Source organism: Marmota monax, unplaced genomic scaffold, assembly GCF_021218885.2.
Source record: "Marmota monax isolate L192 unplaced genomic scaffold, Marmota_monax_Labrador192_F-V1.1 WCK01_AAM20220418_F8-fsc00025, whole genome shotgun sequence".
Taxonomy (NCBI): domain Eukaryota; kingdom Metazoa; phylum Chordata; class Mammalia; order Rodentia; family Sciuridae; genus Marmota; species Marmota monax.
The window spans coordinates 13,671,332-13,684,719 of record NW_026691950.1 but is presented as its reverse complement, the minus strand read 5'-3'; the positions used below and the strand labels follow the sequence as shown (position 1 = coordinate 13,684,719).

Here is a 13,388-nt window from a genome sequence, read left to right as displayed (position 1 = left end):
TTTTAAATATATTTTTTAGTTGTAGATAGATCTCAAATCATAACTTTACCTTCTTCCTATTCTTCCTCTTTTAGACACAAAACTTTTGCTTTATTTATTTATTTTTATGCTGTGCTGAGGATCGAACCTGGTACCTCACACATGTAGGCAAACGCTCTACCACTGAGCTAAAACCTCACCCCTGTCCTTCACTTTTGAAGGATAGTTTTGCTAGATAGACGATCTTGGCTGGTAGTCTTTTTCTTTCACTGCTCTATGTCACTCACTGCCTTCTAATCACCATGATTTCTGACGAGAATTCATTCATGAACCTTATTGTAGATCCTTTGTATGTGATGAGTGGCTTCTCTCTGGCTGCTTTCAAGACTCTTTTTTTCCTTGGCTGTTGAGTTTGCTGATGATGTGGCAAGCTGTGACTCTCTGAGTTTTTCCTCTTTGGAGCTTTTGTTGAATTTCTTGGATGGCCATGTTTTTCATCAAACTTTGTATGTTTGGGACCATTGCTTTCTTCATATATTCATTCGGACTCTTTATTTCTCTCCTCTCTTTGTAAGATTCTCCTTGTGACTCTGTTGATACACTTGATTGATGGTGTCCCACACGTCTCTGTGGGGAGCCAGGAATGAATTGTGGGCTTGTCTGAGCCATCTCTAAGCAGAGGTGTGCCCCTCAGAGAATTCTCAGTGTCATCCCACCAATGCTGCGTTGCCTTGGCAACATCCTGCTCAAAGAGAATTCTGTGATACCCCAGAATTTATTGGCTCAGACAGCCCTAGGTTCACTCAACTCCCAGAGGTACAGAGAGATACCAGAGCCCAAATAGCCTGGAGGCACCAGCAGCCGGAGGAGGAGAATTAGTGTGCAAGTGATGAGTCTCCAATCAGGCCAATTTCCTACAGCCTCTTGCTTCTTGTTTATCTTGAAAAAGTTTTTCTCACAATAAATCTGCCTTTGATGTGTGTCACTGCAAATAAACACTCGGGCCCTTTTCCCTTTGTTAGAATCGGACCCATCAGGTCTTTTCTGCCCATCAATCCCCTCCTTTAACTATATTTCTTATGTCCTTTGTCTTTCTTTTTTTCTTTTTTTTTTCTTTAACAGTAAGTTTCCTTTCTTTCTTTTTTAGTTGTAAGTAGACACAATACCTTAATTTTATTTATTTATATGTGGTGTTGAGGATCGAACCCAGGGACTCACGCATGCTAGGCGAGCGTGCTCCCACTGAGCTACAACCCCAGCCACATCTTTATTTCTTAATACTATTTTTTCAGCCTTTTATTTCCAGCCAGCCCACACCTCTGCCCAGTTTACTTATTCCCTTCCCATGCAGATAGGGATGAGAAGTCTCTGAGCCTCTGTTCATTTTACTTCATTCTTTTCTGTTGCTCAGAACTGATCATCTCAAATGACCTATCTTCATGTTTGCTGATTCTTTCTTCTGCCTGCTCAAATCTGCTGGTGAGCCGTCTAGTCAATCAGCCCCTCTAGTGCCTCAGAGCCCAAGCTTGTGTAGCAGTACATTTTTTTTTTTTGTATATCCCTGTATCTCCACTAATCTTTGGATTAGCTACAGTTTCTGCTTTGTTTGCTTTCATACAACAAACTTGAAGGTCAAATAAGAGACTGGTTAGAGAACGATCCCCCCTCCCACTCCAATTTCCATTCCTGGAAAGCTATTCAGAAAGACTTTTCTAAAATTAGCTGACATCTGCTGTAAATTCCTTCTTGTACTGAGATGGATATAAATTAATTTTCCTTCTTCCTCTTCTTCCCATTCTTCCTCTTTCATATGCCATCCTTTTTATACACTTGAACAGAGCTATCCCTGTTTCCTTGGTCTCTAAGCTAAACATGTCATTTCTCTTAACTATTTTTCATATAACAGTTTCCAGAAGCCTTGACATCACATTTACCTCCTTCTGAACAAGTCTCAAATGTATTGTCATCTTCTTAAGGCATAACATTGACACTGGTTACAGAGACCCAGTGTGTCCTAACCACTGCAGCACACGAATGCATTGTTGCCTCCCCACGTCTGCACACCGAACATATTCCACTAATGCAATCTGATGTTGAAGTACCTTTTCCAACAACCATATCACAATCAGCTGGGGAAGGCAGCTCCTAAGATGTCTTTTAAGGAGAAGGCGAAATTCGTCATTCAAAGCAAAAGCAAAAGCAAAAGCATGTGCCAAGTCAGCAAGATGTAAAAGAACATCAAGTTCTGCAAATTGCAGAAGCCTGTGATGTTCATTTGCTGATTTCCCTTTTGGTTTTATTCTGATTTTGTGGCACTGGATGACCAAACCCAGGGCCTCATAAATGCTAGGCAAACACTCTACTCCTGAAAAATTTCCTTTTAATTGACTAACAATGATAAAGTCTAATGTGAATTTTAGCTTCACCACAATTTGAGTCAAATGTAATTATTGATGATAATATTCAGATTAGCTACAGTTTCTGCAAATATTTGGCTTTTTTTATCTGATGCTTTGGAAAACAAATGGACTTTTAGCTCATGAAATTGCACACACTCAAAAAACTGCACATATTGAAATTAGAACAACAGTATTGTGACATTTAACTAGATTGAGTCAGGATTTAGGGAGACTCTCAAGATACCCTACCGACTTAGTAGAGGCTGTCTTTTGAATCTGTTGGGCTGTGCCAGCTTCTGGGTCCTTTTGGAGGGCTGGGTAAACAAGGCAGATGGAGGTATCTTCCAAATTACAGACTCTCTTCCACAACTGTAGTAATATTGGGGCCTGCAAGTTGTATAAGAGAAATGAGTTAAATAGGCATGAATTCAGATCATCACGTTATTTTTCAGCTTTGATCCCCAGACCTAGAAGAGCAGGTATGAGAGTATTTAGGATAAATAACAATATTGTTCTTATTATCCCTGCCTCTTCGTCTTTTCTTAATCAAAATGTATCATCAGTGGAAAAGGAAGTGATCCTGACTCTTTCCGGCCATGGGTTAACTCAGACTGCAGCGTCTCTTCTGATTCTATTCTTTCTCAGAGCACCTCTGTTTTTTTAAGAAAGGGATCCTTGTCCCTCTGCCCACGCCTCCGTCTACTTGCTGCAGCTGTGGGCCTCAGTCTCTGTGTTAGCCCGCATCTCCTTCCTTGTGACCCTTCAGGCTTAAGGCGGGTCCATACCTGCATCTGTTTTCAGGGGCCTGACAACTGCCAGACCTGAGTCCGGTGACTGCTGAACTACCCAGCCCCACCCCCACGCCCACCCCCACACACAGATGAGTTCAAACAGGTAAGGAGTTTCCAGCACTTACCTGGGTTATCTTGGGGCAGGAAATAGCAGTTCAGTTTGGGAATCAGAGAAACAGAAGGAAGAGGTGGTTTTGAACAATGGGTCGCCTCAGACAGATTAGATTCAGGTAAGGGGACCACAGGGATTAGAAAGAAGAGGTCACTAGACAGCCAATGAGCAGCACAGAGGCCCAGACAGTGGGTCAGAGATAAAAAAAAAAATAATAAAGTGGGAGACAAACTCAATCACTCCACATTCCGTCAGTGAGGAATGGCGAACACCAAATGCCATAAAAATGTGTACTGACCATGTGACTTATGCCTTATGCTGCCAACAACTAGAAGTACATGGGTGCCTTAGGAAATGGAGAAAATAATACATTTTATGTAGCTCTGAAGATTAAATAAGTAAAGTCATTTTATAATTTATAAAGCACTATTCAAATATGACTTTATTCATCAAATTGTGTATTAATTTCTCCCCGTGTATTAATTTTCTCCTTCTATTATATATTTTCTCCAGTTATTATATTATTGCATATCAATGAAATGCAGTGCTACTAACATTCATGTGTTTTTCCTCCTCCTGTAATTTTCCATAAGACCAAGTCTTATAATGCCATCAATTAGCAGGTACTCAAATATTATTTTAACATAGAGCATGCTGTATTTTTCTCATTGTAGAAGAAATAAACACATATATAATTATATTATACAAATATCTACACATATAATTACATATATATTATATATGAGAATACTGGGGATTGAACTCAGGGGCACTCTAGCACTGAGTTACATCCCAGCTCCTCTTCTTATTATTTTTTTATTATTTTTTAGTTGTTGATAGACATTTATTTATTCATTTGTTATTTGACATTTATTTATTCATTTGTTTGTTTGTTTATTTATATGTGGTGCTGAGAATTGAACCCTGTGCTTCACACATGCTAGGCAAGTGCTTTACCACTGATCTACAACCCCAGCCCAATATCCCAATTCTTTTTATTTTTTATTTTGAGACAGAGCTTCACTGTTTCCCAGGCTGAGCTAGAACTTGGACTCCTCCTGCCTCCACCTCTGAAGTTGTTGGGATTACAAGCACATGCCACCATGCTTGGTTAATAATAGAAATTGTTAATGTGGTATATATACACAATGGAGTATTAGTCATTAAAAAAAGAATTAAATTATGGAATTTGCCAGTAAATGGATGAAACTGGAATGTTGAGTAAAATAAACCAATCTCAAAGAACAAAAGGCTGATTGTTCTCTCTGATATGCAGATGCTAACACACAATAAGTGGGGGGAAGAAAGAATAAAGGTTCATTGGATTAGACAAAGGGGAATGAAGGTAAGGGACAGAGATGGGAAAGGAAAGACAGTAGAATGTATCAGACATCACTTTCCTACGTTCATATATGAATACACACCAGTACAACATGACCTCCACATCATGTACAACCCCCAAGAATGGGAATTTATACTCCATTTATATATAATATGTCAAGATACATTCTACTGGGACTGGGGTTGAAGCTCAGTGGTAGAGCTCTTACCTCGCATGCATGAGGCCTTGGGTTCGATCCTCAGCACCACATAAAAATAATTAAATAAAAATAAAGATATTGTTGTTCATCTACAACTAAAAAAAATTCAAAAATACATTCCACTGTCATGTATATCTAAAAAAACAAATTAATTTTTTTTTAATTTCTTGAGAGAAAGAGTGCATACTAGCACATATTCAAAATAACAATGGGTAGTATTTTGGAATAATTTTTATCCTTTTTCCCCTTATTCATATACTCAAAAAAAAAAGTCCTTATTGATCAACAGTCACAGTGTGAGATGCTAAGGAAAGAAAGAGTGAAGAACATGAAAACCTCTGTTCTCTTGGAGCTTGAGGCTGGAGTGATGAGAGACATTATTAAGGAGTCAGTCATGCAGCAGGGATGGAGGCTTCCCAGGCAGGCTTGTGAGGAAGGAAACTTAGTGTATTAGTCAGCTCTGCATCACTGGGACCAAAATACCCAATAAAAACAATTTAGAGAAGGAAAATTGCATTTTGGCTCATTGTTTCAGAGGTTCAGTCCATGGTTAGCCAATTCCATTACTCTGGGCCCAAGATGAGGCAGAACACAGTGGTGGAGGAGCATGGCAGGGGAAAGCAGCCCAGGAAATGGCAACCGAGGACAAAATATATACCCCAAAGGCACACTCCCAATGACCTACCTTCTCCTGCCACTCCCCACCTGCCTACAGATACCACTCAGTGAATCCATATCAGTGGATCAAACCACTATTAGGTTAAGGCTCCCACAGGTGCAAAGAAACAGATGTAAAAGAATAGCAATGTCTCAATAAAATCAATGGAGACAGTGAGGTAACATCTGTTAATATAGAATTTTATGACCAACAGAAATACAGTTCAAAATGAAAGTGAAATAAGGAATTTTTCAGACACTCAAAAGCTGAAAGAATTCATCAGTAGCAGATCTGCACTTTCAGAAACATTAAGGAAAGTTTTCCAAAGAGCATAAATGATACCCGATAAAATCTAGATTCACCTCAAAGAACAGAGTATGGGAAATGGTAAGAATGTGGGTAAACATAAAATGCCTTTTCTTATTTTTCAAAATATCTTTAAAAGATAATTTAATGTTTAAAGGAAAAATAAAAATGCATTGTGGGATTTATAAGATAATGTAGAGTAAAATACATGATGATAACAGCCCCGGGGCCAGGCAGGAGGAACGGGAGACATACTACACCACACAAAGCGGTACAACGTGAAGGTGTGTACTACAGAGCCCATGCAAAGTTCAAGATGTGTACTATGGATCCTGAAGTCATCACTATAGAACAAAAATTAAAAGCTGTAAGCTGGGCACGGTGTCACACACCTGTAGTCCCAGCTACCAAGAAGACAGAGGCAGGAAGATAACTGGAGCCTAGGTGTTCAAGAGAACCTGGGCAACAGAGCAAGAACCTATCTCAAAAATATTTGTGGTTCAAATATGACATCAAAAGAGGTATTAAAAAGTATTTTGAAGCCAGGCATGGTGGCACATGCCTGTAATCCCAGCAATTCAGGAGGCTGAGCCAGGAGGATTGCAAGTTCAAAGCCAGTCTCAGCAATTTAGCAAGGCCTTAAGCAACTCAATGAGAACCTGTCTGTAAGTAAAATACAAAAAAGGGCTCCGGATGTGACTCAGTGGTTAAATGCCCCTGAGTTCAATCCCCAGTACTAAAAGAAAGTATGAACTTAATGAAGTTAATGAACTTAATGAAGTTAATGAACATTTTGAACTTAATGAAAATGAAGACACAACATAGCAACATTTGTGAAATCCAGCTAAAACAGGACTTAGAGGAAAATACATAGACTAAATAACTATTAGAAAGAAGGAAAGGTCTCAAGTTAATGATTTTAGTTTCTACTTTAAGAAACTGGAAAAAGAAAAGCAAATGAAATCCAAAGCAATCAAAAGAAAGAAAATAATTTAGAGCAGAGAAGAAATAAATGGAATAGAAAACAGTAAAATAATAGAGAAAATCAAAAATAGATCGAAATCAAAAATAGATCGACCTCTAACCTAAATGATCAGCAAAAAAAATTAAGTATAAAAAAACATTATATAAAGTATATATTGATTATCTCAAAAATTGTAAGTAGACTATAAATAAAATGCACACATATACATGGCAAAAAAAAAGACCAGAAGGAAATATAAAAAAATTTATCTGAATTATAGGCCTATAGGAGATTTTTGTCACCTTTATTTTTAAAAATTTTTTTGTAGTTGTAGATGGACAGAATGCCTTTATTTTTTTATTTGTATATGGTGCTAAGGATCAAACCCAGTGCCTCACACATGCTAGGCAAGCACTCTGCCACCGAGCCACAGCCTCAGCCCTGTTTCCTTTTAAACATCTTTTTTATATAATAGGAAATTAAGTATAATAAGAATATAAAACAATATGAAGCAAAATATGATACACACCTAACGTGTGCTGAGTTAAATTCAATTGTAACATGTCACCAAAAATAATGGTAAAAAAATAAATAAATTTTTAAAAATAAATAAAACAAAAAGAATGGTAAGACATCATCAAACAGGCAAGGATTATTCATTATTCAAGAAGGAAGATGTAATTAACAACGTACAACTGGAATTCTCTTGTTCAGACAAAGTGATTCCCATTGAACCTGTTTTTTTCAAAAACCTTGTTGAAAAAAAATTTTCTTTGCAATACTTAGAATTGAACCCAGGCTCTCGCACAGGTTAGGTGAGCGTTCCACCACTAAACTACATCCTGAACCCTCTTTAATGTTATTTTGAGTCAAGGTCTCACTAAGTTGCCCAGGCTGACCTCAAACTTGCCATCCTCCTGCCTTAGCGTCCTGAGTCGCTGGGATTACAGGTGTGTGCCACCATACCCATTTTGAGTTCATATTCTTGAATAAACTTTTAAAAGCAAACAATTACACCAATGATTGCACATTATAAATGTCATTCTGAAACAAGTGTCTCATTCAACCAACATTTGATTAAAAAGGAGTCCTGTTCTGTTTTGAACATGCTGAGTGGGAGGTTTCCCTGGCTCCATCCCCACCCCCAGGAGCCCAGTACATCTGAGATAAGAGAGAGGAGTTGAAGATTTGGAGGTCATCACCACACAATTAGAAACAAAATCCATATGAGAGGACAGCCTTGGTTTTGGGAATTGTTTAGAGCAGAAAGAGAAAGAAGTCAATTGGGAAATGGCAGAAAAGAAAGAGGAACCCACCAAGGACGTTGAGAGGGCAGGCGAGGAAGATGGGGGGGAGTGCATCGTGGACAGACAGCATCTCCCAAGCAAGGCAAGAACTTAGAGAAAGGAGTGGCCTGTCCTCTGAAGTAGTCCCAACAGGTGACTTTGGATATACCTTCAACTTCTAATATGTCTTTAATACTAAAATCAGGGATCCTAACTTGAAAAACTAATGGCTTCTATAAAACTCATTAAAGACACCTTGAAGATCTTGGGGCTCAATATGTAGCTCAGTGGTAGAGCCCTTGCCCAGCATGTGCAAGGCCTAGGATTTGATCCCCACCACTAAAAAAAAAAAGCTATTTTATAACACTGTTATTTTATTTTTAAAAATTCTCATAAACCAAAGCATTATGAAATGTGATCCGAGTCTGGATCTTGCTCTGGAAAAGTTTGACTGTCATATGAGATTGGAAACAGACACAGCTTCACTAATCCTCAATACATTTTGATGGTAGATTGAACAATGCAGGACTCTTGGGAGAAAGGCCTGGGTTTTATGTTCATTTTCTTGAAGGAGTCATGGCAAAGTGACCTCATGACACAAACACCAACCTGTTAGGTACATAATGCTTGGAGACTGGCTTGGGATGAGCAAGGTCCTTGAGTCTTTTGGATGGCTGAGTCTTCAAAGCAGTCTCACGAATGGGACAAATGGGATCTTGATTTCCCCAAAATAGTTTTCTGTTAAAATACACAAAGATAAAATGGTGAAAAAAAAAAAAGATTCACTGAGAATGAACATCTTATACATAGCTCTTGACAAGTCTATGTGGGTTTTACTTCATTTCAAGAACTAGCGCCATCAAAGAACTTTAAAATTCCCAGTCATCAGAAAGAGAGAAATCATGGACATCAAAATAAGAATAAAATAAGACAATTTTGTCCACTATCTTTTTTTTAATTAATTTTTTTATTTATAGATGACAGCAGAATATATTACAGTTCTTATTACACATATAGAGCACAGTTTTTCATATCTCTGGTTGTATACAAAGTGTATTCACACCAATTTGTGTCTTCATACATGTACTTTGGATAATAATGTCCATCACATTCCACCATCATTTTTAATCCCATGTCCCCTTCCTTCCCCTCCCACCCTTCTGCCCTATCAAGATTTCATCTATCCCTCCTCCCATGCTCTCCCTCCCTACTTGTCCACTATCTTAAAAATGGTCACCCAAAATAACCTATTAGAGATAAGACAGTTCTATTCTTGCCCTCGGGGAATCAACAGTCTAAGTTACAGTCAGGTGGGCATCAATTGGACATGCCCTCCTCTCCACTGCACTCCCTGTTGGGCGAAATCTTACACCAGGTGGTCAGAAAATAGTCACAGAATAATGTTAATGACTATGATTTGTGTGATATTTACTGTGTTCCTGGAACTGTACTAAGTGCTTTACAGATATCAGTTCATTTAGTCTCAACAATCCTGTGCACTAGCATGAAGGAGGGCGGGGAGAGAGAGACAGACAGAAATGTATAGGATTAACCTGAAAAGGCTTCACAGAAGAAAGTTGAAGGGCACAGACTGCCAGAAATGAAGCATGTTCTGTGGCAGGAATGGGAATAATTGAGTCTTGAACCAGGAGAGTTTGGGTGCAAGTGGAGAGTCCTGCTGGGAAACAAGGAAGGAGCACTGCTGGGTTGGGTAAGATGGCAGAAGGCAGCCTAGACGGTCCCTCAGTAACCCATAACTTTGCCCATAACTGAATTGGCCTGGCGTGTGGCTCAGTACTTGCCTGGCATGTGTGAGGTCCTGGCTTCAATTGCCAGCACCAGAAAGAACAAAAAAAACAAAAAACAAAAAATTGGATTTGCCAACTGAGTTCATGTCTTCCAAAGTATCCAGGGGTTTCTTTCCCTACTTGCCTCAACTTTGTCTCTGATTTTGGATATGATCTTTTTTTCTCTGATCTGCAAACATTATCCAGAGTCATCTTAGAAACATCAATGCCCCCACTCCCTACATTCCACAGATTCCATTTCAGATCTGTTGGTTTCTCCTCATCTCCAGCGCTGCTTCTCTTGTTCATACACCCATCATGCCCACTTCTTTCTCCACACTAATGCCAGAGTGATCTTTGTAAACACAAACCTGATCGAGATACTGTTCAAGACAGTGCAAAGGTTTCCAGTGACTTTAGACTGAAGTCCCAACCACCCGCCTCGCTATGGCTTCCAATGCCCTCCTCAGTTGTGATCAACAGCGTCCCACTCAGCCCACCTGTTCTTCCAGCTCCTGTCTTCATCTCTTGGAGATTTTTCTCTTGAGTAGTTGATTGCTACTCACTAGAGTTTCTCAACAAAGGTTTTGGTTTTGGGGTGGGGGTGCGGGGGAGGGTTAATGGGGACTGAACTCAGGGGCACTTGACCACTGAGCTACAATCTCATCCTTTGTTGTATTTTATTTAGAAACGGGGTCTCACTGAGTTGCTCAGAGCCTCGCTTTTGCTGAAGCTGGCTTTGAACCTACGATCCTTCTGTCTCAGCCTCCTGAGCTGCTGGGATTACAGGCATGACAATGTGTCCGGTTCTCAATAAAAGTTTGGGGCTGGGGACATAGCTCAGTTGGTAAAGTGCTTGACTTCCATGCACAAAGCCCTGGGTTCAATCCCCAGCACCACACACAAAAATGTCTGAATTTGGCATGGCGAGGTTGCACACACCTGTAATCCCAGCAGCTGGGGAGGCTGAGACAGGAGGATTGGGAGTTCAAAGCCAGCCTCAACTCAGGGAGAACCTGTCTCTAATAAATAAAATACAAAATAGGGCTGGGGATGCAGCTCAGTAGGCAAGGGTCCCTGAGTTCAATCCTTAGAGCCAAAAAAAAAAAAAGTTTGAATGAATGCATGGTGAAAACTGAGGATTCACCTGATGGTGTCATGCAGCAAGTACTGGGGAGGAGAACCAGGGCCAGAAAAAGGGGAGCTGCAGTGGAAAGGATGGGAAAAATACAGAGACAGTGAATAGATCTGTGGTTGCCAGGGTTTCAGAGAGTGGGGAGGAAGGAAAAAGAATAACTGAAGAGAGCACAGAGGAGTTGAGGGAAGTGGAACCATTCTGTATGATACTGTAAAGGTGGATCCATGACATTATGCGTTTGTCAAAACCCATAAAAGCATTCAACACCAAAAGTGAACCCAATATAAACTATGGACTTTAGTTAACAATAATGTATCAATACTGGCTCATCAATTGTAACAACTGTAAATGTGAGATATGAATAATAGGGGAAACTGAGGTAAACTGGGAACTCCCTATACTTCCTGCTTGATTTTTCTGTAATCTACCTTCTCTTAAAATGTCAGGCTTTATTCAGGAGCCAGAGAAGAAAAAGGGGATTCCTAAGGCCAAGCATGGAAGGGCGGAGGGTCCAGCCTGCCGGAGACCCAGAGAACAGGTGTGTTCTAGGCAGAGGCTTAGAGACCCCAGGACTGGGTGGTACAGGTATGGATCTGCAGAATGGACACAAAAGTGTCAAAGGAGCATGGAGTCACACTCTGGGCAGTGAATCTCAAAACATTCTGCTTTTTAGAGCCATTTGGGGAGCTTTTAACACTCCCACAGCTGTACCCTAGACCAATTCAGTCAGCATTTCTGGGAATGCCATCAAGGCAACCATCAGTATTAAAGTTCCTCAGGTGATCCCCATGTTCAAATTTGGGAATTGCTGGCCACGGATTAGCCCGAGATGTCACGGTGACAGTATTGGCTCAGTGGATCCAGTTAGGTAGAGGTGAGTGGATCCACCTGGGACACAGGATTAATGGCAGAGTAGGATAAGACTTATCTACTTGATGTAGCAAACACAATCATATCAAACAAGACCACAGAATAATGTCTTACCTATCTGGAGTTCCCCATTGTTTTTTGGGCTCAGAAAGATCTTGGATTCTCCTTCTAGAAAGAATACTAACAAATACCAGCTGATTAATTTAAAAAGAATGCCTAAGAAATACAGTTACATTAGATGACTCCTACTCAAGGAAATCTGTCTGTTGGGGAGGAGGGGAAATAATGCTACACTTGAGATGGTTTGAAGAGTGTAGAAGGATCCCAAACTACTATGGGCTCAAGATTCTCACTTGTAGAGATTAATATAGCACATAATAAATTAAAGACAATAAATATACAACATAACAAAGAGCCTATAGGCTCTAGAAGATCCTAGGTAAAATCCATACTTGTTAGTAGGAAAAAACCTGCAACTAGCATATTAAGTTAATTTGTAGATGGACTGGAAGCACTGGATTGTGAAGAGATTGTACAGGTAAATTTCAGACAGGATGTCTATCCACCTCTGGCAAAACTCTGAAATGGACAAAATACACTTTTGGTACCACTCAACCCTCTTCATGTCCCACTCTGTTCTCTTAACCTTCCTGATCATTCTTTTTCCAGCTGTGGCAGACTAAGTTTGGGTTCTCTAAGTATCTATATGTTTCCATACATTTCCAACCCTTCTTTGCAGTTGTTTGGAGTCACATAACTGGTCATGTCTAAATTCAGTAGAAGTGTTGGGTATCACTTCCAGTGTAATGCACTTAGGAGCAAATGTGACACCCCTACTCTCTCTCTTCTTGTTGCTGTGACCCTGGAAGTCATGTATTCTAGTTAGCAACAGAGCTACAGGGTAGAGGAGGACCAACTAATTCACACTATAGTACGAGGGAGAAATAAATTTCTTTTTTTAAAAAAAATATTTTTAGTTGTAGGTGAACATGATATCTTTATTTATTTTTTAATGTGGTGCTGAGAATTGAACTCAGTGCCTCACATGTCCTAGGCAAACACTCTACCACTGAGCTGTAACCCCAGCCTGAAAAATAAATTTCTGTTGTGTTAATGTTAAGTCATGGAGAGTTTTGCATCTTGTTTGTTACTGCAGCATTGCCTAACTAATGCAGACTATATACCTCCCATGTTACTGAAGTTCATATTATAATTATTTATATACTTGGTTGGAGCTTGAAGAGCCCAATAACAAAATCCTTTTTGTCCATCACAATTAGGAGCCAAAAGAAAAATAGGTACAGGATTTGGACAAATAGAATAAAAATACTATCACTATTATTGATAAAATTGGGTGGAAGAGAATAGTTTGGATCCCTGACATACTGAATTGAATGTAGGTCCTAGAGCTTCAGGCTATTCACTGCAGGGGCTAAGCTTGCTATGTGATAGAAAGCAGATCACAAACATTACCACTGTGGATAGGTCCCAGAGAGAGGTCTCAGAAGAGTCCAGTTCTCTTCCCCAAATCTATTAAATTGATGGACTCCCACACCT

The 13,388-nt window shown here is 39.6% G+C and overlaps 1 protein-coding gene across 1 annotated transcript in view; it reads right to left on the bottom strand.

The window, feature by feature from the left end:
• The window catches only part of Spmap2l (sperm microtubule associated protein 2 like), a 61,210-nt gene that overhangs the window by 24,273 nt on the left and 23,549 nt on the right, over positions 1-13,388 (bottom strand). The window contains exons 3-5 of the mRNA XM_046445874.2: positions 11,946-11,999; positions 8,646-8,774; positions 2,628-2,765 (exon numbers count right to left, since the gene is read on the bottom strand). Of these exons, the coding sequence (XP_046301830.1) occupies positions 2,628-2,765; positions 8,646-8,774; positions 11,946-11,999 (321 nt within the window). The remainder of the gene's footprint in view (positions 1-2,627; positions 2,766-8,645; positions 8,775-11,945; positions 12,000-13,388) is intronic.